Source organism: Cnephaeus nilssonii, assembly GCF_951640355.1.
Source record: "Cnephaeus nilssonii genome assembly, chromosome: 22".
NCBI classification, from domain to species: domain Eukaryota; kingdom Metazoa; phylum Chordata; class Mammalia; order Chiroptera; family Vespertilionidae; genus Cnephaeus; species Cnephaeus nilssonii.
Window position 1 is genome coordinate 5,106,534 of NC_137093.1, and position 24,135 is coordinate 5,130,668.

General features: G+C 43.6%; 1 protein-coding gene across 7 annotated transcripts in view; it reads left to right on the forward strand.

Moving 5' to 3' along the window:
• CIT (citron rho-interacting serine/threonine kinase) overlaps positions 1–24,135 on the forward strand; it is a 164,229-nt gene that overhangs the window by 19,496 nt on the left and 120,598 nt on the right. For all 7 annotated transcript variants that reach the window (XM_079763289.1, XM_079763293.1, XM_079763294.1 and 4 more), the window contains exons 6-9: positions 9,641–9,783; positions 11,410–11,503; positions 18,363–18,566; positions 20,176–20,329. In XM_079763289.1, coding sequence (XP_079619415.1) covers positions 9,641–9,783; positions 11,410–11,503; positions 18,363–18,566; positions 20,176–20,329 — 595 coding nt within the window. The remainder of the gene's footprint in view (positions 1–9,640; positions 9,784–11,409; positions 11,504–18,362; positions 18,567–20,175; positions 20,330–24,135) is intronic.

Consider the following 24,135-nt stretch of genomic DNA (forward strand, 5'->3'; position numbering starts at 1 on the left):
TAAAAACCTACCCTTTCTTTTTAATTTGTGGACTTAACTGGTGTGGACTTCTGCTTGAACATAGCCTTCCTGGAATAGCTCATGGATTGGGAATACCTGCCGTTCCTCTGCTAGGATGGCTCCCGGCTGCAGGGGGCTTCCTTTTGGGGTCTTCTAGCTGTGGGCCTTCCCCCTGGATTTTGTCCCTGGCATCGGCATCCTTAGCTTAAGGACCATCTTCTCAGGTTATCTACCTGCCGGCTTGCAAGATGGGAATGATTGCAAAACAGCTGCTTCTGGAGTTCTGGTTGCCTCAGCACATTGATACCTGGTTGCAACATTTTTATGCCCTTCTTTAGTAGCTCCATTGAGTATCACTGATGGCATCTTGTAATTATCTCCTTGTCTGCATTGTCTTCTCAATTACTTTGGTACTTTGGAGTAAAATGCTTGCTAAGGGTACAGTTTTCATCTAAAAATCCAAACTTAGTATAGGAATCAAGGTGAGATTACAGACCCACCATCCCTTATCTGCAATTCTGAAACACCCAGAGCTCTGAATAACCTCAAGTTCTTTTGTTACTTATTTGGCAGCAAAGCCTGACTTGAACTCCAGCAAAACCTGACCTGAACTCTCTTATTTATTCCCTTTAGTGCGACTATTCATCCATTTTGCTGCAAAATTATGAATGTATTTTATTACAGGGTGCTATCCCAGGCCCTACCCTTGGGTGTTACATAATATAAAGTATATGCACATTTTACCCTTCTGAAACCTGGGAATGCATTCTGCCGCAGGATCAGGGGACTGTAGATCTACTTTGGTATCATAAAGTACTAAATTTCCATTATACCGTTTGACCACTTAGAGATCATCAAACCTTTGAAGTTTGGGGAAACATGCAAATCATGGTAAGCTCCCCTGTTAGTTGAACATCATTGGTAATGCAAATACATTTAATTGATGATACAATTTATATTAATGAAAAAATATAGGATTCCACCTCCGATACATTTCTCAGAGCTATCTCTATTCTCCAGCCCTGCTTCTACCGTGAGTTCCGGCCGCCATCTTTTGCCTGCATTACTGCATTAACCTCCTAGTGTTCTCCCTGCCATCTGTCTTGTCCTTCCCTCAGGTCTTCCACACAGTGCAGCCAAGTCGTCCTGCTGTTAAAACCCTTCAAGACTCCCTGCTGCCCTCTGGATGAAGTCCAGACCTTCCCACGTGGTTTACATGGCCTTTTTTTTTGCATATATCTCCAGCCTTGTTGCTTACCATTTCTTTCCTTTCCCTTGACATTCACCCTAAACTTCCTTTGGTTCTTTGAATTTGCCTCTAACCTTTCTCCATGCTGTTCCCTTTTTCCTTGTTCCTCTGGCTTACTCTGATTTCAACTTCTGTGCTTGGACCAGATGCTACTTCTTTTAGAAATTCTTTTTTTTTAATAACTTAAAAAAATTTTTTAAATAAGAGTTGAGGTACAGTATAGTTTCAGGTGCACAACCCAGTGATTAGACACATATAACTTAATCTTTTTTTTAAAAAAAAATCTTTTATTCTTTTTAAAAAAATATTTTTATTGATTTCAGAGAGGAAGGGAGAGGGAGAGAGAGATAAAAACATCAATGATGAGAGAGAATCATTGACTGCCTCCTGCATGCCCCCTTTTGGCGATTGAGCCCGCAACCAGGTATGTGCCCTTGGCTGGAATTGAACCTGGGACCCTCCAGTCTGCAGGCCGACGCTCTAGCCACTGAGCCAAACCAGATAGGGCTCTATAACTTACTCTTTCAGAAATTCCTGCTGGGCCCTTTACTGGACTCATCGCACCCCTGTACTTCCTCTTTCTGATCGGGTGTTGGTCTCCATCATCGGGCTACTCCCTCCATGAAGGGAGGGATTATGTCTCCCTTGCTTCAGTAGAGTTTCCCCAAGTAAATGCTTAAGAAATATTTATTGGATGAATACATGATTGATTTCACAGAAATTTGATTTGTATAAAAATTTACTTATTGTGTTATGGAAATAATATGTACTCTAAAGTATATAATTTAAGATAGACACAATGGGATTTTTAAAATTTGGAGTGCAATACAAGGAAATTGAACTTGGGCACTTCGGAATTTTGATGGTTAAAAATTTCCCATTTGTCGTTACACACTAATGAATGTGGCTTACAGTTTCTGGTATAGAGAAAGTTGTAGCAAGTTTGTTGTAACATCTGGTTCTGTATAACAAGGCTAGTCCTGCATTCTGGCAGGTGGCCCACAGAAACAGTGCTGTTTTAATCTGGTTCATGATGAAATCTGTTCAGTTCTGAATAGCAGATGCCTTTGCTAGTGTCCTTCCACAATGGAGCTGATCTTTACAAAGGAAACATTGTTTTGCAACTCACCACTTGTAATATGGTTACATCTAAATTCTCTGTAAATTCTTAAAGCTTGCTGGTTTTGTATTGATGTGTTTCATACTGTGGATCTCTTCAGGCTGCCTTAGCACTGAGCCTATAACTAACGCGTGAACCTTCTTTCCCTGCTGTGGCCTTATATCAGCTTCCCTCTGTGCATTCCCAATGCTCCCTGCCCCTCAATTGCACACAGGGAGGTAGTAGTTAAGGTATAGGCTAAGGCATTGTAACGAAGAGACCCCAAAATACAGTCCGTGCAGGTGGAGCAGCTGTGATACTTCAGGGACCCGGTTTCCTTCCATCTTGTGACTCCCCTATCCCTTAGGATGTTGTATTCATTGATGTGCTTGAACTGGGGCCATTTCATGCCTTATTTTCCCCAGCTGGTAGCAGAAAGGAGAGCAAGGCAGAGCAGCCACGTGTCTTTTCCATAGGATGATACGGAAGTGGGGCACATCATTTCCTCTCACGTTTTGCTGACCAGACCTTTGTCACATGACTACACATCTGTATTGTCTAGCTGCATGGCCTATATCCAGCTCAAATTCTTACCACAATGGAAGAAGGGAAGATTGGATTTGGGGGACAAGTTATGTAGTCTGCCACAGAGATGAAAACAGTGGGTTTGAAGCCAGGCTCCCTAGACCCACCTCCCTTACTGTCATTACATTACATTGTCGCATCCCAAACCACTTCTAACATGACCCTGGTTCTCATGTCCTGCTTGGAATTACTGCTCTATTCTTCTGTTTCTCTTTCAATGCACAGCCAGGCAGTTTCGTAGACAGTCTTTCCTTTCTGTGCGGGAGCAGTTTAGAGGTGGGCTGTTTCCAGGCAGTGACCCTGTGGCCTGTGTGATCACCAGCCTGTGCTGTCGTTGGGAGTCTGGAGAGAGCGAATACAACTTCATTGTTTATTTTACTGAAATGTGGCAGCTTGCGATAGTTTTGACAGCAAAGACATGTGCTGTTTTGATCTCACTGGTAAGATTACCAGTTTTCAGGCTTGTCTCAAAACTCGCCAGCGTGTTCACGAGCTGCTGCTTCGGGAGCCAGGGTTTGGAAGACAGCTGCCCATCAGAAGGAGGCTGTTACTTCGAGTGTAGGTCCTTGTTTCATTACTGTTCCTGATTTGGTCTGTCCGGAGCCATTGGCCTCTTCGGCTTCCATTTGCTCAGTGGCGGAATAAGATACTAATCCCTCTTACGGACCCCCATTCAGCTGCTGAGTGGGTTACCTTTGCGGGGTTCTTTGAGTTCTCCATGCCTTTCAAATAGTTGTGTTGTGTCCTGGTCTTCAAGGCATATTTCAAGTGAGTGAATTTAGAGTTTTACCATCTTGGGTGTCCCTGTTTAGTTACATTGTCCCAGTTTGCCTGGCACCACCCTCCGTTTCTAATTCAGTAGGTCTGGGGTGGGGCCCAATAATTTGCATCTGTAATCAGTTCCCAGGTGAGGATGCTGCTGCTGGACCCCACTTTGAGAACCACGGTCCTATAGCTATTGGTATAGCTATAGTTAGCGTCTGGTTCCTGCGACTTCCTCCCACTCCTTCAGTATTAGTATACACATCTGAGATCCCTTTTCTGGTTCTTTTAGGCCAAGGCATGGTACCTACTCACTCCTCTGCTGTTAGCTAGCCACAGGAGTTTCACCATCCACGTTTATTTCCTTTAACCCTACCTACGCCTTCGGAAACAGCCCCTTCATTAATTCATCTCCTCTGTTACCTAGTTTGAGTGTGCTGTCTGTTTCTGGCCAAGACTGTGGGTGATTCAGTGCTCAATGAGGATTTTTTGAATTCATGGACGAATCAGGCTGGGATTCAGAGTTTCTGAAATAAAAGGCCTCCTCTCTTTTCCTCTTGGTCATCTTGCCCTTCAGGAATAATTTAGGGTCTCTGCCAGGGCCCACTCTGCTTAGAGGATCCCTTCCTTGTTCCCTCATGCCAAAGATCAGGAATACCGGCAGAGCAGGTGGTGATGCCAATAGCATCGTTGCGTTTCCATGGCACTTTCAGTCTTGCTGATTGTAGTGCAAGCATTTCAAGGACAATATTACAATATTTCTAAGTGATGGCCAGCACAGTGTGCCTCTAATGACACCCTAGGCAAATTGGAATAGAGTACTAAAGAACTATTAAATATTCATATACCCTATATATGCATACATGTGTAAGCAGGTGTGCAGGTATGTGTGTGTGTATAAGTGTGCGCACACCACTCATACACTCATTCTTGGTTTCAAATGCAACACAGCTGATAGGAATTGCCATCCTTGTACTTGGGGGTATGGACGCAAACACCAACAGAGAAGCATGTAAGACGTTCCCTTTAATTAGCATCTGTAGCTGCTGCCATCAGAAGGGCCTGTCTCTGTGGGCCTGAATGTCTTTGCTTTAAAAGAGCAAGTCCATTATAGCTCCAAGCCGGGCTCGTCTGTCAGCTGCTGTGCTTTCTCTGCCATCCGCAGGGTTGTCACACTATTTAGGGCTGTTTCACTGCAGGGCTCTTTCCTCCTCCCACGTCCCCGGCCTTTGATTACCATGCCTTGGCACTCACCATTTGGGTGACCTGCAGCTGTTCAGTGTGTGCAGGGACATCTCTCGTCCTTGCAAAGATGGGGGATTGTTGCTTCAGTGCTGACAGCCTGGTGATTTTCCAGCCCTTTGTTGTCAGTGATCTTGTCTTGATTTGCAGAAAGGCTCCAGGTAGTCATTGAAAAAAAATGTACACAACAGAAGCCATAGTTGTATGAAGGCCAGGTTCCGTACAAGGGCACCTTTGCTGTGGAAACTTTTCAACTGGTCGGAGTAGGGAGCCCCGGTGGCTCCACAGCCTCCTGGGCAGCGGGTCTAATACAGTGCCGGGCTGGCTGCATCAGATCACCCGGTAGCGCCCTAAAATGCAGGTCCCTGGGCCTCACCCATGGAGCTCGATCCATGAAGTCTGAGTTGGTCTCTGGAACCCACATTTTTAACAAGATCCTGAATGGTTAGGATGGGAAGAGACATACTTTACTCTTTCATACTGCTTAATTAAAAAGAAATTTTTTTCATTCCATTAGAATTCCAGCTCCATGAAGATAGCCGTTTTCCTACTATCTAAAACAGTGCCTAGCACATAGTAGGCACTCACATATTTATTTGGATGAATATATTTTATCTATTTTAAAATAGTGCTTACTTACCCAAGTGATTCTGGTGGACAGGCAGGTTTGAGGAGCCCGGCCCAAAGGACTTACCAGTCTAAGTAGGTTTGAAACCATATTTTGGGGGGACCAACATCTCACTGGGCACCACTGGATAGTAAAACCAAGTGCTGTGAATGATCAGTCTGGAACAGCCTGGGTGGTAATTTTGGCCTTAATTTGTTGATAGTGTTCTGTTGATGCCGCTTGTAAAGACTCTTAGTTTGTGACTTTTTTTTTAGGAATGTCAATCTTTATTCTCGTTTTGTTGTTGTTAATCCTCACCGAGGATATTTTTCCATTGATCTTTTTAGAGAGAGTGGAAGGGAGGGGGAGAGACAAAGAGAGAAACATGGACTGGTTGCTTCCTGCACTTGCCCTGGGGATTGAGCTTGCAACCGAGGTGTGTGCCCTTGACCAGAATCGAACCCAGAACCTTTCAGTCTGCAGACTGATGCTCTATCCACTGAGCCAAACTGGCTTGGGCTCTTAGTTTTTTACTTTTGATGATGCTTTTGGAGCCTCTTGATTTGGTGCCATTTTTAAAAGCCCAAATGTGTTTTCTGAAAGTGCCTGAGTCCTGGTTCTTTATTGTATCTCTAAGCTCAACAGCAATATGATTGATTAAGCTTGGGTTGGCCCCATCCAAGCCATCTTCCCCACGGGCTCCATTCAGACCAGATGAACAATTACCCCAGTAGGATAGGTTTAGAATATGGGTAACATCTTGGGATAGCCAAATCTACTCAATAAATAGGCAAGCTAAGTTCTCCTAATGGTGCTCAGTTGGTAATCTGGAATCATATTGGTGGATCAAGTTCGATTAGCTTCTTTGATAAGTACCCAGTCTATTTAGGTAGGTTTGTAATTTCGTATGTCTCTTTGGCCTCATGTTGTGGAGCATACTGCTTAGCAGCTGTTGTAATTTTTGTTGCTTGTCTTCTCAATCAGCCCTGGTTTTGAAGAAATAAAAAGTTGTTTGACTTATAGAAAAGACAAATCTAGTTTGGGCAGGGATTTCTAGCTCAGGAAATTTTATTTTTTTGAACAGCATGCATATCTTTTTTGCCTTTCTAAGAGATGCTTCTTATTTTCAAAACTGTTTTACTGATTATTACAAATGGACTCTTCAGGAGTAGCTGCTAAGTACTAAATAATGGTCAATTTGTGAGTTCTTAAAAGTTGTCAGTGGCTGCTACGCATTGACTTTCTCATCCTTAAACTTAAAAGCGGTTCCATTTTTTACATCTTTAATAGAGCCAGATCAGAAAATTTATAACTGCTACGTGTTGTCATAAATATGCATTGTTCTTATTTTAAGACATTTCCATTCTAAAAGTGTGACTACTAGTGTTATATGTGAATTTTGGGGGGATGTTTAAGACCTTTTTGGTGGTAATATACATGAGTGGCCAGATTATTATGATCTCTGAACACATAATAATCTGGCCACTCAGTATGTGTGTGTGGGGACATGGTGTATATCCTATATATTAGAGGTGTATATCCTATCTTACCTTATAATAGACAAATATGCAAATCGACCGCACCTTCGCTACGCCCAAGCCACGCCCACCAACCAAGCCACACCCACCAGAAAACCGTTGCAGGGACGTTGGGGTGTGGTGGAGCCCAAGGCCGGGAAAGCCTCGGGCGGAGGCTTTCCCGGCCTTGGGCACCAGCAGGGAGCCTGCATGGATTGCAGGCAACGACCAGGGGGTCGGCTCCTAAGATCTGTAGCAGGGACGCTGGGTGCAGCCGAGCCCAAGGCCGGGAAAGCCTCGGGCGGAGGCTTTCCCGGCCTTGGGCACCAGCGGGGAGCCTGCACGGATCACAGGAAACCACTGGGGGTCGGCTCCTGAGATCCGTACCAGAGCCCAAGGCCACCGCCCGGGGCCAAGCCCCGACCCTGAAAGAAGGCAGAAGGCGGTGGCCACAGCCAAGGCCTGGGTCCCCGGTGCCGGCAGAAAACTGGTGCAGGCAGCCAGGTGAATGAAGGTCTATTGCACGAATCTTCGTGCAAACGGGCTACTAGTATATTATATCCTTGGTGTATATCCTATATATTAGAGGTCCGGTGCATGAATTCGTGCATGGGTGGGGTCCAGCCAGCCTGGCCAGGGGGAGGGGACATGGGCGGTTGGCCGGCCTGCCTGCTGGTCGAACTCCTGGTCGAGGGGACAATTTGCATATTAGTCTTTTATTATATAGAATATACACCAAGTGGCCAGATTATTATGTGTTCAGAGATCATAATAATCGGCCTCTCAGTGTATATGTAAAACAGACATCAAAATTAGCATTCATTCACCCACATACCAGGGCCTATAGAGAACCAGGTTGGGATGAGTGGGTGAGCTATAGGCAGTTAGGTGGCTCCTTTAGCACAGGGACAAGTAACTTATGTCTGCTGTGAATTTGGGGGACATGAAGTCTACATTTTAGCTGCCTCCCCCTCTAAGTGTTGCTGTTCTTGTTAGTTCATAGATCAAATCAAATGGAACCTTACTCTTCAAATTGTCCAGTCTCTGGTTGAGTATCTGCCATGTGTATGATGCCATGTGAATGGGGGAGACTCCCAGGTGATGTGGAGCCCTCCGGGAGGACATGCAAGTCACTGATTCCTTTCAGGGGCCTCTGGCGTGGGGTTGGCTTGGTGTGGGGCAGAGTCTTTACTTGACTAGCCTGGGGCCTCTGGGGATATGTGCCATCGCTCCATGTTTGACTTGACTAGAGCTTTCTTCTAATTCTGGACTAAAAGCAAACAGGAGTTTGGAGGAGGATGGAGAAAATTCACTTCCCAGAGTGAAAGGATGTGAACAATGTGAACAATGTGGAGGACCTTTTTGGTGCCAGGCTTTGTATTGAGAGGGTTCCTTGGTGTGGGAGAAGTTTTTTGCTAACCAAATATTTTTGTTTGTTTTGTTAATCCTCACCCAAGGATATTTTTCCATTGATTTTTAGGGTGGAAAGGAGAGGGTGAGGGGGAGAGAGAGAGAGATAAAATGAAAGAGAGAGAGAGAGAGAGAGAGAGAGAGAGAGAGAGAGAGAGAGAAACATCAATGTGAGAGAAATACATTTATTGGTTGCCTCCTGCATGTGACTGACCAGGGCCAGGGCTTGAATCTGCCCTTGACCGGAAATTGAACCCTCAACCCTTCGGTGGGTGGGCCAATGCTCTAACCACTAAGAAACACCAGCCAGGGCACTAACACCCCCCGCCCCTCCGTATATATACTAACAAATGTAATAATTTGTTGTTGTTTTTGAAATTCACAACAAAGGAGCTGTACTTTACCCTGCATAGGACACCACTCTGTATTACTGTGGACAGCTTTCCATGGCAGTGTGAATAGATCGAGTCCATTCATTTTTGATAGCTGCGTCTTATCCCACTGTTTAGATGGATCACATTTTAGCAGTCCCTTACTGATGGATATTTGGGAGATTTCCAGGTTTTTTCCTTCTGTGTTACAAACAGTGCTGCAGAGAATCTGTTTATCTATCTACAAACTACTACAAGTTCCTGTAAAATAGTCAGAAGTGGAATTATGAGACCAAAGAGTATATGTTCACATTTAAATATTTAATAGAGAGTCAGACTGCCTTCCACCCTGGCTGATGGTTAAAGGCAAAGATTGTATCACATTTATTGCACACGTGCTATGTTCTGCTGGGTGCTGAGGGGAATGCAAAAGGGGTGCAAGAGGTTTGTTGTCCTCCAGGAACTTCCATCGAGGCTGTGTACTCACCCTCGGGAATGCCTGTGTCGGTGGGTGGGCGAGTGGGAGGATTCAGTTCAACTTTTCAAGCTTGCCTTGCAAACATTGTGCATGGTGTCTGGTACTAGTCTTTCATTTTATTGATTCTCTTGGGGAACAGATGCCATTTCCTTAGGGCAGGGACCTCATTCTACATGACTTATAATATGTCTCACACATCTTCATTACTTTGTGGAGACATCGTAATTAGAACATGTCAGGCAGGATTTGAGGATCTAATTGAGACATTTCCTTTTTTGTGTGTGTGTATGAAGAATTAATAGCTTTGGCATTCTATACAGGTCATGGAATATCAGCCTGGAGGGGACTTGCTGTCACTTTTGAATAGATATGAGGACCAATTAGATGAAAACATGATTCAGTTTTACCTTGCCGAACTGATTTTGGCTGTTCACAGTGTTCATCTGATGGGATATGTACATCGGTAAGTGATACTCTCTGGTAGAATACTGAGGGTTTATCTGTATCACCTAAGAGTTCCAACAATAGAATGAATAGATGAATGATTTAGGCATCAAAATAACACTTCATCTAATTTTTAGCCAGTCTTAACTATAACTGGCTGAAACTAAATTTTCCAAAGTGGCAGACATTTCAGCTTGCCCATTCAACAGTGAAATAGATCTAGAATTGTAATGTTCTCAAGTTTGCTAGTTAGGTGTGTGAACGTAGTTAATTAAGACCAGGATCTCTTAGAGGGATTCTTTGCATTATATGGTAGAAAGACAGAGTTTGACTTGCAAAAGGAGCTGACATACCATGTAGAACAGAACCATGGAATTGTACTTTTGACCTCACCTGTTAGTAATTTACAAAGGTGATCCACACGATCCTCACTTGAAAAGTGTTTCTGTACATCCTCACTATTTGATGTTTTATGTACCTGGGAATGTTGTGGGAATGGAATGTGGTTAGACCAGGAATCACAGGAGTCTTCCTCCTCCTCCTCTTCAATGTATTTTGCAAAATGTGTGCTTATTATTTACAAGAGGCCTAGTGTACAAAATTCATGCACCGGGGAGTGTTCCCCTCAGCCCAGCCTGCACCCTCTCCAATCTGGGACCCCTTGGGGGATGTCCAATCGCCGGTTCAGGATCGGGCCTAAACTAGCAGTCAGACATCCCTCTCACAATCTGGGACAGCTGACTCCTAACTGCTCACTCCCCTGCCGGTCTGGTTGCCCCACGCAGTATGCTGTTCGGTTGTTACTGTTACTGTGACGGCATCCTGGACAATTTGCATATTCCTCTATTATTAGTATAGATATCCATCAATAGGGAGGTCTTATAGCAGAATACAGACACTAAGATTTTTTAAAATTTAAATTCTTTATTGTTTAAAGTATCACATATGTCTCTTTTTTCCCCCATTGACTTCTCCCCAGCCGTTCCCACCCCCCAACACATGCCTTCACCCTCCTACTGTTTTTGTCCACGGGTTATGCTTATATGCATGCATATAAATTCTTTGGTTGATCTCTTACCGCCCCCCTCTCCTCTGCCTTCCCTCTGAGATTTGACAGTCTGTTCGATACTTCTGTCTCTGGATCAATTTTTGTTCATCAGTTTATGTTGTTCATTATATTCCACAAATGATGAGTTCATGTGATATTTATCTTTCTCCGACTGGCTTATTTCGCTTAGCATAATGCTCTCCAGTTCCATCCATACTGTTGTAAATGGTAAGAATTCCTTCTTTTTTACAGCAGTGTAGTATTCCATTGTGCAGATGTACCACAGTTTTTTAATCCACTCATCTGCTGATGGGCACTTAGGCTGTTTCCAAATCTTAGCTATGGTGAATTGTGCTGCTATGAACATAGGGGTGCATATGTCCTTTCTGATGGGTGTTTCTGATTTCTTGGGGTTTATTCCTAGAAGTGGGATCACTGGGTCAAATGGGAGTTCCGTTTTTAATTTTCTGAGGAAACGCCATACTGTTTTCCACAGCAGACACTACGATTCTTGGCCGAATCAATATCCTAGGTGAGCAGGCGCTTGCTGATTGGCATGGACAAGACAACACTAATTGTGGCCTGATTTTCTTACAGAGACCTCAAGCCTGAGAATATTCTCATTGATCGGACAGGACACATCAAGCTGGTGGATTTTGGATCAGCTGCTAAAATGAACTCAAATAAGATGGTAACAAAATGCAATAAGCTAGCTTAATAGAGGTTGTTCTGAAAAGCATTCTGTGATCCTCGTAAGTTTGGGAAATACTGGGATAAAGCTGAGTGACATTTTGGAGCCTTTTTCTGCCAGCGTGTGAAATGACCTTGAGGGGGATGAGAGTGGGGATGGGGACACAGAGTTGTTTCCCAGACTTACTTGACCTTGGCACCCTGTTATGTATAATACCTGTTCATACCCTACAAGACATTTTTAGGAACATTCTTATAGTTTGGTTTAAAAGAGAGAAAAATGTTAATTTTTTTCCCCCTTCATTTTTCTTGCCTGGTAGAGACTGTCTTCTGTTACATTATGTGTTTTTTTAACCTTAAAATATTTGGTGAAACGTAATCTTCTTTATTTCAAATCCTCTATTTTCCATGCAGCACAATTAAAGTTAATCATCAGAGCATTTGAACCAAAATATCCTAGGCATTAAGAACTAAGTGCTCAAAATGTTAATCCTGAGTCCTGGAACTATGGTAAAAATTAAAATATATCCCATGTGCTAAATAGTAAGGCAGGAGGGCAGCTATTGAGAGCAAGAGTGAGAATACTTTAGGAAAAAGATGACAAAGTAAAAAAAAAAAAAGATTAAAAATCTAATAAAGTTAATACATATTAAAATGTGAATTTGGAAGTCAATTATGCAAAAAATGATAAGTCTAAGAGAAAATCGACTTAGGTTTTAAGACTCATTTCACACCTGAACCACTCGGTGACCTAGACAAGTCCTTATGAGTTTGGCCTTTTATTCTTTCTCCAGAAAATACTGATTTTAGTAAAATTGCACAAGTTAAGAGGTTAGAGAAGCTGTTCTTCGAAATGTCCCCAGCTGTGAGTTAAGTTCTTTTTGTAAAGGGAAATATGTAAAGTTACCTTTCTTTCTCAAATTTCTTGAAGGAAAGGTAGGTATTATATCAAATTATGTTTTATAATCTATTCCTCTTGACCATTACATTAAGAATTAGATTAGAGAACCAAAGCATTTTGTTTTTAAAATTATGTGCAATTCCAAAACAGGCATGAAAACTTAGGTGTTGAATTTATGGTGGAATAAAGCTCTGAAAAAAAAGTTAAATACAGCAAAAGTCTTACCACCTAAGATTAAAAAAACTTATACATTGCATTCATAACAAAAACGTATGCATCTAGAAATAAATTGGGCCATCCTACCTAATAATAGACAAATATGCAAATTGACCATACCTCCGAACACCCACAAGCCATGCCCACAAGCCACACCCACCATCCAATCAGAGCGAGTATGCAAATTAACCCATCCAAGATGGCTACAGCCACAGAGAGCATGGTTTCCCAGGCAACAGAGGGAAATAAGCTTTCCGCCAGCCGTTGCAGGCCTAAGCCTCCTCTCAAGCTACAAAGTTTCAATTATAGAAGGTAAACAAATTCAAACAGAAATGGCGTCAGAATGGAGCTTGAGAGAGCAGGCCAGGGTTGCCACCGGCAACAGGGGAAGCAAAGCTTTCCGCACACCCTGGCCGGGACCACCCGCTTAAGGCAACAAAGTTTCAATTATAACCCCAACAGAAATGGCTGCCGCCGCGGAGGGAGCCCCAGGCTTGGCTCCGCTCCAGGCTACAAAGTTTCAATTGTAGAAGGAAAATAAATTCCAGATACCAGGGCCTCCGTTTGGGTTGCCAGGGGTCGTGGCCCGCCTGCAAACCAGCACAGGCCCCTCGCTCAGGCCGCCCCATGCCCCAAGGGAACCCCACCCTGATCAGGGACACCCTTCAGGGCAAACCAGCTGGCCCCCACCCCTGTACCAGGCCTCTGTCCTACCTAATAAAATGGTAATATGTAAATTACCATCACCGCTATGCCCAGGATTGGGCCAGAGGGAGGCGCAGGAGGCGAGACTTGGGGTGGCTGGGGTAGCTGATTGGGCCAGTGGGACGCTGAGCTTGCGTTGCCAGCGGCGGTGCGAGCTCTGCTTCTGCGCCATGGCTGTGCTGCGGAACAGAAGGGGCCTCTGGGGCAGCGAGCTCACGTCCCGCCGCGGACCATCAAAAGCGGGGGAGCTGGGTGCCTGTCTGCTCCGGCACCAGGCCTTTCGGAAGCCTCCGCCAAGAGCCGGAGGCTTCTGAAAGGCCTGGTGCACCAGCGGACAGGCACCCGGCTCCACTGCGATCGAAAGTGAAAGCGTGTAGGGGACCCTACACGTGCATGATTCAATCATGCACTGGGCCTCTAGTAGGTACATAATCTGATAATTGAAGTATAGGTACATAGTCAGCACCACTGACATTTTGGTCTGGAGAATCCTTTGTTGTGGGCTGTCCTATGTGGTACAGGATGTTTAGCTGCATCCCTGGCCCCTATCCACTAGGTAGATGCCAATAGTACCTTTCCCTGCAGTTGCAATAACCAACCAAAAATGTCTGCAGACATTTTAATTTTTGAGGAAATGCCATACTGTTTTCCACATGTCCCCTGAGTGGCAAAATCACCCCAGGTTGAGAATCACTGCTGTGGATTGAGAAGCATCTGAAATCTAGTAAATGAGAGCTAGCAACAGTGTGTTTGCAATAAACCTGCTTAGAATGCGAGGCTAAGATCCAGTGTCACTGCTTGCTAAAGAAATGGGAATTAGGACTAAGGCCCTATCTCTGCGTCTGGAGTCACTCTCTTCAGACCCCTTGCGGCAGAGACAGGACTCCTGTTCATTTCCGATTTCTGTTTTTCAGTGCTTCGAACTGCCCTTTTCACTTCTTCTAATTGTAGCACCTTCACTCCAGGCAGGAAGCCTCCCAGAGGCACTGCCTTTTATTTGCAGCTCAATGAGCTTAACCCTGGATTATTTTGGTCAAGGAGATGTGGTACTCAGTCCTGTACACTCAAGAGTATTGCATCTCCTCTCCTTGTGGAGACAGAATAATTTCTCTAGAACTTCCTGCTTTTAGGGCTGAGAATGTGACAACCAGAGAAGTAGGGGTTTTTAGCATTGTTTTAAGTGGAAAGGCCCTTTTATTATAGAAGACCAAGTATCTGCAATCTACTAGCTAGATCAAGTATGGATATACTCCTGTATAATAAAAGGCTAATGTGCAAATCGACTGAATGGCAGAACAACCGGTTGCTATGATGCGCACTGACCATTAGGGGGCAGACGCTCAACACAGGAGCTGCCCCATGGTGGTCAGCCCGAAGCCCTGAGCCAGGTGCATGGCTGGTGAGTGCAGCGGTGATGGTGGGAGCCTCTCCCGCCTCCGTGGCAGCGCTAAGGATGTCTTTCAGTTGGACATCCCCCGAGGGCTCCCGGACTGCGAGAGGGTGCAGGCCCAGCTGAGGGATGCCCCCACCCCTCAAGTGCACGAATTTCGTGCACTGGGCCGCTAGTAGAATTATAATTTTTTTTTTTTTAATCAATGGAGGTAGGTTAGAAATGTGTTTCCACTAAATAGAATATTTTATGGCCCTGGCCAGGTAGCTCAGTTGGTTAGAGTGTTGTCCTGATACACCAAGGTTGTGGGTTTGACCTCTGGTCAGGTCACATATAAGAAGCAACCAATGATTACATAAATAACATTTTGGAACAACAAAATTGATGTTTCTCAAATAAAAAAAAGTTTAAATAGAATGTTTTATAGCCCTTAAGTTGGTTCTAAATGTTGGTACTCAAAATACACTATATAAAATTGAATCCACATTGACTGAAATTATTGTATGTTACCCCAAGTCAATTAATCCTTTTTCTTACCACTCACAAATATTGTTTATGTGTTTTGGATATTTGTGAATCTTAAATCTGTTGTGTTTTCTATCTTCCATTGTCTTTATTTCAAGCTTCTTAGAATATTGCTTTGGAGTATTTTTCTTACTAAGCACAGGTGGACCTTACTGCCTGGAGATTTGGGTGTTCTAGGATGTGCCATTGACGTGCTGTGTGACTTAGGTCACCCACTTCATTTATTAGAATCTCAAAGAATGGTAAACAGCTAACATTTTAACCTGTGTCAGCTCAGGAAAACAATTGTAAGAAGGTTATAAATCAGCCCCATTGATCAGTTGGAAACCCATAGGAGATAGCCATTTTTGAGATTTATGTTGGAGTGAGAATTTCTTAGCCCCCTGCTTCTGCAGAGGTGTATGTTTACGCCCTGGGCAGTGAGATGGGGAAAGGTAGGTTGAAGCAGTTTTATATAGTTTAAGCATTTTATGGGAAGGGGCTTGGGAAGAGGAAGACAGTGATTTTCTTAACTTCTTCTTGTCTTTTTTCTGCTTATAAAAGAATCTGCTAGATTAATCCTTTTCTTTCTTTTTTTAAAACCCTCTATTTCTCTAAATATGACTGACCCTTCTGCCTCTTAGTCATTTTCTTCTCATCTCCTTCTGAACTGGTATATTTTCTTCCCTGTCAATATAGTGAAAATGAATGAAACTTCACAAAATGGGGGCCTGGTCAGATGATGTGTTGGACTGGACTCCTAGTACATGATTCCCTTTTTGATATCTCACCCACATTAGCCGACCGTGAATTGCCCCCAGAGGAGAATGAAAGCATCTTGCAAAAACCTTATCAAGATGTGTGAAGTTACATGTCGAACAGGTTTAATATGCTTGGAGGTCAATAGCTAATGGAAACTTAGTAATCATTAATGGCCATTAAAAGTCTGTTAATTACTATAGTAGGACATATACAAAAAGCAAGCAAAGGAGTATTTTTCTTTAAAATTTAGAAAATTTACAAATGGATGAGACAGATGCCTATGATCACATATCTGTTATGGGCATTACTTGGGGAGTTATCTGACTCTTTGATAAGTCTAATAATGAGTTTGAAAATGAGGCATTGGCAATTTATACCCTTTGCTGGATCATGCTGATACACATGACCTAGTCAAGTTCCAACTTGACTTTCAGCTCTTTGGTTGTGGACAAGTAGCCAAGCCGTGTGAGCTGCAAACAGGGAAAACCGAATATTCTCAAACAACCTAGTGTGATGATAAAATAAAACCCAACATATGCAAATGATGTACATTTGAGGATTGTGTATTAATGGTTCTGCAAGATAATTAGGCATAAAGGGTAAGCATTTAATCAACGATACAGTGGCATTACTAACACCTGGATAAGTCAAGGTATTATAGTGTTTATTTTCTTATTTTGATATTTAAAAGGTATTTCTCATTGTCAGTATTGATGGTTTTTACCAAAACCCTGCAGTTTAATCCTAACCTGTGTTGAGCTCATTAACATGTACACACACATTAAAAACACAGAAGTCTGGGCTCAGGCCGCCCAGTGTCAAGGCTTCCTCTTGATGTAAGCTGCTTTCAGTTCCTCAGGCTTAGGGTGTGCTGTCGTAGACCATATGTTTCCTCCTTTCTCTTCACTTTTGTCCATCAACACAGGCCCGTGAGTTTCTTGGGAGGTGTGGCCATGTAGCTTTCCCAAATGGGTATTTGCCGTGGAGATCCTTTGCCCAAAGCAGTGGATGACCCTAGTGTCAAGAGTAACAGCATCACACTGCTTTCTGGTTTACAGTTTGGGAAAACATATGGTGGGCCTGAGGCAGGGGGCGGGAAGAGGGGGAGTATGGAAAATGAGTCCATTTTCTATCACACTGGGCCTCTGGGTCAGAGGAATGGACAAAATTAAACTTACAGTTGGAAGAGCTTTGGGTCTTCATCACTGGGGAAAGGAGACCTAGTGTCCTCTAAACATTCGCTTTCCTCTCAATTCCCAATCGAAGCTAATTTACTTTCTTGATATAAAGCCCAGCATTAAAGACATGTGGCCTTACCCATAAAACCTCTTGGCTCACAGAGGGGCACTTAACATCCTTTAATGGGGAGAAAGTTCTTTTGTGCCATGTAACTGCTGATGTGAGAGAAACCTTTTTAGATGTAGGGTTATTGGACAGCTGGTCAGCACAGTATATGATTAACATCAGGCCCTCTCTGGTTTATGGGGAAGGTTAGAGAGGTGATCCTTAGACTTCAAATTTCATGGCTCAATAAAACTTCAAAACAATTTTGAAGACCAAAAAGGCTGTTGCTGACTTACTAGGTTGCCTCCGAAGGGGTGGGGGTGAGGGGCAGAAAGCCTACTTCTGTCATGAGCATCATTTCAAGAAACAAAGGACATTTAAACACCAAAACAGCCAGAAGGACAAATTCTCAGAAACAGAAAGGACAGTTCTTTAAATGGAAAATATTTAGCTTTATAAAAAGACATGCTACATCGTCCTAATCTTTCGTTGCCAAGGTCGGGTGCTTGGGTGCCATTGGATTGGAGGGCCCTGGTTTCTGAACAGTGGGGAGGGAACAAGGAACAGTGGGGATGAGGAAAGTGAAGTAACATTGTGCAAATTTTCATATCTTGCCCTGTGGATGGGTCAAAGTGAAAATGTTGATTCCAAATATTTAAACTTGACATATAACACGTTTGTAATATTGTGTTGCCAACTAGCTGCCAGTGTCTCAGTAATGGGTAGATTGATCTTATAGATTCATTTTTAGGATTTATTATCACTTTGCTGTTGCATAAGTAAGAGAAGTTCTATCATATCCGTAACGTGTACCAGAAAAGCTATCTTCCACTTCACGTATATACTCCCCTCTCATTGTGTAACCAAAGGGTATATATCAACAGCTCTTTGCCCTTTCCTTTTGGATTATACTATGTGCTTAAAAAAAACTAGTAAGTCATTTGCATTTCCTGACAGTGTGCCACTTGACAGAAGGTTTAAGTGCCTGGAAGAAGAGTAATCAGTGGCAAATCAGCTTGTGTCTGAAATGTGGCTGTTCGCAATATATTTGAGGATAATTGAAAGCTTGTTGTGTTCATTTTATTTATGGGTTTCCAGGTGAATGCCAAACTCCCGATTGGGACCCCAGATTACATGGCCCCGGAAGTGTTGACAGTGATGAATGGGGATGGAAAAGGTGTCTACGGCCTCGACTGTGACTGGTGGTCAGTGGGAGTTATTGCTTATGAGATGGTGTATGGAAGGTCTCCGTTCACTGAGGGAACTTCGGCCAGAACCTTTAATAACATCATGAATTTCCAGGTAAAGAGCTATTAGTAGATTTGAAATAATATTAAGAAATGTTAAAAATTGTGGAATGAGCGTTTGTAATGTAAACCAGCAGTACTGGTTAATAACATAGCACATACTTATATAGCACTTACTTTATGCCAAAGGCTCTTCTAAACACTTTGTTACTTGTAGTCTATTGGCTTTTAGCTGCCAGTAATTAATTGTAAGCTTATGTCATTATTTTGTGTACCATTAAAAAAGAAAACCTGCAGCCAGTTAATCTATGATATTTGATTGAGTATAAGATGCATTTTGATTTCAGTGTTGTTAAATGTGAGTCTTAGAATTGATGAAATATAGTTTATTAACTTGGCAAATTCTCCAACAATCCTGTGAGGTAGATATTATTATTTTCATGTAACAGATGAGGAAACCAAAGCACAGAGTAGTTAAGTAACTTGTCCAAAATAACACAGGCAGTCTGGCTTTGCAGTCCATGCTCTTGATGTCATGCTATATGCGGCTTCTTAGTACTACTAGCTATCGAATGTGATTGAGGGCATGAATCAGAAATATAATAATATATATAAAGTAGAATTTAAATCTATTTTCTAATAACTGACTATTCACTATAGCCGTGGTCAGCAACTGCGGCTCACGAGCCACATGTGGCTCTTCCACAAAATACCATGGCCTGGGCGAGTCTATTTTGAAGAAGTGGTGTTAGAAGAAGTTTAAGTTTAAAAAATTTGGCTCTCAAAAGAAATTTCAATCATTGTACTGTTGATATTTGGCTCTGTTGACTAATGAGTTTGCCGACCACTGCACTATAGTAAGCCCATTTCTTAAAGATATGACAAATATAAATGTTTTAGTTTCAACCAAAAGGAAAAAAAGTGTTTTCACAGGTTTTTGTATCTCACCCAATTTCATCTTTCTGGAATACTTAATACATATTTTTATATGTATAATACATATTTTATATGCTTAATACATGCGTAGTTATTTGTTATTCTTGAGTCTCCTCTTGAGTTAAAGTTTCCACTTAGATGATTCTTGGGGCTGATTTATTCCCTTCATTTCAGCCCACCATTCAGCAATGAGTAGATCGCACTCACTACATTTAGGTACCAGGTTTACAGTGATGAGCAAGGAGAAGGTTCTCTGTCTTCTTCCTCCATCGTCACCCAGAAATCAGAATACATGTGTGTGTGCAAAAGCAGAATACAGAGGGAGAGTGCAGGAGGGAGTGACAGGGTGGAAGAGGTAGGCAGGGAAGAAGGGCCCAGGGTGGGCAGGGTTTTCTAGGCAGACAGAACAGCATGATTTGTTCAGGCAGCTTTAAATAGCTCATCATTGTTGGACAGCCAAGAGGGAGATGGGGAATGGAGCTAGATGAAATGGGAGAGGAGCAGGGGTCAAGTCATGAAAAGTATTGAACCCTTGCAAAGAAACGAGGCCTGTTCCTGTGAACAGGACATTTATTTTGGGAGCTTGCCTTTGGTTCAAAGTGAAGAGGGCACAAAACTTCCTTCTTTAAAAAAAGAAAAAGAAACTTGCATATAGGAGAAGTACTTTTTTAATATTGGGGCATAGGAAGCTGAATTTGCTAAGGAAATTATTTTATTTTTTGGAATAGCGGTTTTTGAAGTTTCCAGATGACCCCAAAGTTAGCAGTGAATTACTGGATCTGATTCAAAGCTTGTTGTGTGGCCAGAAAGAGAGACTGAAGTTTGAAGGCCTTTGCTGCCATCCTTTTTTCTCAAAAATCGACTGGAATAACATTCGTAACTGTAAGTAGAGCTGCAGTTCCTTCAGTTCTGGGGTTGGGATTACGAAACACATGAAAATGATCTGAAATTATTGTGGCCCACAGAAGCTGTTATAAACTATAACAATAAGGGCTTTAATTATCTACCGGATAGAAAAGGCTGGTGGTGTAATGCAGCTGTCGGAGTAAAATTCCACTTTAAAGTTGTTTGCACAGAACTGGGTCACTTATCAAACTCCGTGGTGATGTGGTCTTTAGAACATACTCCCTCAGTAAGCTAGAGAGATGGAGTTTGAAGGTGGTAACTTGCTTCGATAGAGTTTCCTTCCAGAGGAAAAGTGGGCCTGGGTATTTCATTCACAGGTTAGGAAAAAGATTCTGAGATTAGGCAAAGTGCCCAGGTTGCTCTGCTAATGGCCAAGCCTGCATGAAAACCATAAATGCCTCGCATTTTCATTTGCTTTCCTCTAAAATTTTTGTGTTTGCTCACAAGCATGTAAAATCTATAATGTACACACAGAATGGATTCATTCATATATCACTTTGTAATGAACTAATGCAAACTAACTTCATTAAAAACAAAGACCTGATTTATTGTCAACAAAATAAAAATGCTTGGTTTTTTACAAATTGGTGATTTTTTTAAACCTTTTTTTAATTGGGTGTGTTGTTGATTGAATGTGCTCTAGTGACCTGACCCAGTGATTAGCATAGATTAGCCAGTAGGAAAGCCATTGGCCTGCTTGAGTGTGTTTTATTTTTGCTGATGAGGGGAGGTAGGGAAGTGGAAGCCATGTCTAGGTGGCAAAACCAGGTTTCTAGTTGGAACTGTTGTATTTATCACCACTTGTACCTTCAGCTGGAATGTGTTGGGTTAAGATCCAGTATTGTCCAGTTGAAAGCCATTTTTATGGTTTCTCTAACCTCCCGCCAAAATATTTAAATAGATTGCACTCTCATAAATCTTTTGGCTTTTTCCCCCTTCTGGTAGCCACATTGCTTTATTTTTATAATCTTTAGGCATCAACCCCCAACTCTCCACGGTTCTGAGCTTTTAATCAGCGATACATTTTCAGTGCAGTCTTCCTTTTTGCTTTTAGAAAGATGATACAGTTTCTTTTCGTTGCTATTCAAATACTTAATCATTTCTTGCCTTGCCTTCTCATCTCTAATACTAGAGACCCAGTGCATGAAATTTGTGCATGGGTAGGGTCCTTGGCCTGGCCAGTGATCAGGGCTGATCAGGTTCACTGCCTCCCTGCCTCCTCCTTTCCTCACTCCCTCAGTGGGGGCATTGCTGGTCGCCCACCATGTTCCGTGCTGCCCCTGGTGGTCAGTGCACGTCATAGTGAGCGATAGAACTCCTGTTCTCACAGTTGAACTCCCGAGGGGACATTTTACATATTAGCCATATATTATATATATATATATATATATATATATATATATATATATATTAGAGGCCCGGTGCATGAAATTTGTGCACGGGGAGGGGGGGTGTCCCTCAGCCCAGCCTGCACTCTCTCCAATCTGGGACCCCTTGAGGGATGTCCAACTGCCCGTTTTGGGATCGGGCCTAAATTGGCAGTTGGACATCCTTCTCACAATCCAGAACTGTTGGCTCCCAACCGCTCGCCTGCCTCTGCCTGATTGCCCCTAACCGCTTCTGCCTGCCAGACCGATCACCCCCTAACCACTCATCTGCTAGCCTGATCGATGCCTAACTGCTCCCGGCTGGCCCGATTGCCCCTAACTGCCCTCCCCTGCTGGCCTGGTCACCCCTAACTACCCTCCCCTGCCAGTCTGGTCACCCCTAACTGTCCTCCCCTGCAGGCCTGGTCACCCCAAACTGCCCTCCCCTGCTGGCCCGGTCACCCCTAACTGCTTTCCCCTTGAGGCCTGGCCCCCCCAACTGCCCTCCCCTGCAAGTCTGGCGACCCCCAAACTGCCCTCCCCTGCAAGCCTGGTCCCCCTCAACTGTCCTCCCCTGCAGGCCTGGTCACCCCAAACTGCCCTCCCCTGCTGGCCCGGTCACCCCTAACTGCTTTCCCCTTGAGGCCTGGCCCCCCAACTGCCCTCCCCTGCAAGTCTGGCGACCCCCAAACTGCCCTCCCCTGCAAGCCTGGTCCCCCTCAACTGTCCTGCCCTGCAGGCCTGGGTCCCCCCGCCCCAACTGTCCTCCCCTGTAGGCCTGGTCCCCCCCCACCCCAACTGCCCTCCCCTGCTGGCCTGGTCTCCCCCAACTGCCCTCCTCTGCCAGCCCGGTCACCCCTAACTGTCCTCCCTGCTGGCTGATCGCCCACAACTGTCCTTTCCTGCAGGCCTGGTGCCCCCAACTGCCCTCCCCTGCTTGCCTGGTCCCCCCCAACTGCCCTCCTCTGCCGGCCTGGTCGCCCACAACTGCCCTCCCTGCTTGCCTTATCGCCCACAACTGCCCTCCCCTGCAGGCCTGGTCCCCCTCAACTGCCCTCCCCTGCAGTCCTGGTCCCCCTCAACTGCCCTCCCTTGCAGGCCTGGTCTCCCCCAACTGCCTTCCCTTGCAGGCCTGGATTCCCCCCCAACTGCCCTCCTCTGCTGCCCTGGTCACCCCTAACTGCCCACAACTACCCTCCCCTGCAGGCCATCTTGTGGCGGCCATCTTGTGTCCACATGGGGGCAGCCATCTTTGACCACATGGGGGCAGCCATCTTGTGTCTTAGAGTGACAGCCAATTTGCATATTAGATAGGAAGGATAGATTCTTGAATAAGCAGCTAATGATTTATGCATGCACTTGCAGATTATGTCTAAGAACATATCTCCATTCAAGTAAGTCAGTGAATAGTGATTAACTTATTTTGGTTTTTGGTAAACCTTGACTTTTCAGTATTGTGTCAGAATTCTCAGATTTTGCCCTAGCTGGTTTGGCTCAGTGGATAGAGTGTTGGCCTGTGGACTGAAGGGTCCCAGGTTCAATTCCAGTGAAGGGCACATACCTGGGTTGCAGGCTCCATCCTCAGTGTGGGGCATGCAGGAGGCAGCCGATCAATGATTCTCTCTCATTGATGTTTCTATCTCTTGCTCCCTCTCCTGTTCTTTCTGAAATCAATAAAAATATATTAATAAAAAAAGAATTTTCAGATTTTGTTCTAGTTTTTTCCTTTTGGGCTCTTTATAGGTTTTAGGCTTGTAACCACTGTTCTGTAAATGATAAAGCCCCGTGGAGAATACATGTCAGTGTAGAATGTGTCCCATGCTGTCCATCATGAGGCCCATCCCTGAAGGTCATGGTTGTCTTTGGGAGGAGATGACTTTGTGATGGACTACTAATAGTCTTGGTCATCTTCACACTTGTTGCTGCCATATTGGACTCACTATTCCTTCTGTGGCTATCTTAATTTTTCCATATCCTAATTAGTGCCCTCTTAGTTTTTCCATATTTTTAACACATGTCCCCACTCCTTCTCCCCCCCATACTCATTCGTATAAGGAAATTCTCTTCACCCAACTGAATCCTAATTCTTTTTTTAAAATTTATTTTTTAAAGTAAAAATTGTATATATTTAAGATGTACAACATGATGAATTGCTATACATATACATGATGAAATGATTACTGTAGTCAAGCTAATTAACATATCCATCTCCTCACAGTTACTTTTTTTCTCTTACTTTTATTTTTTTGTGGTGAGAGTACCTGAAATCTACTCCCTTAGCAATTTTCCACACTTCAGTACAGTATTGTTAACTGTAGTAATTCTCTACATTAGATCTCTAGACTTACTCATCCTACATAACTCCAACTTTGTACCCCTTGACCAATATTTCTGTTTCCTCCACCTCCCCACCCT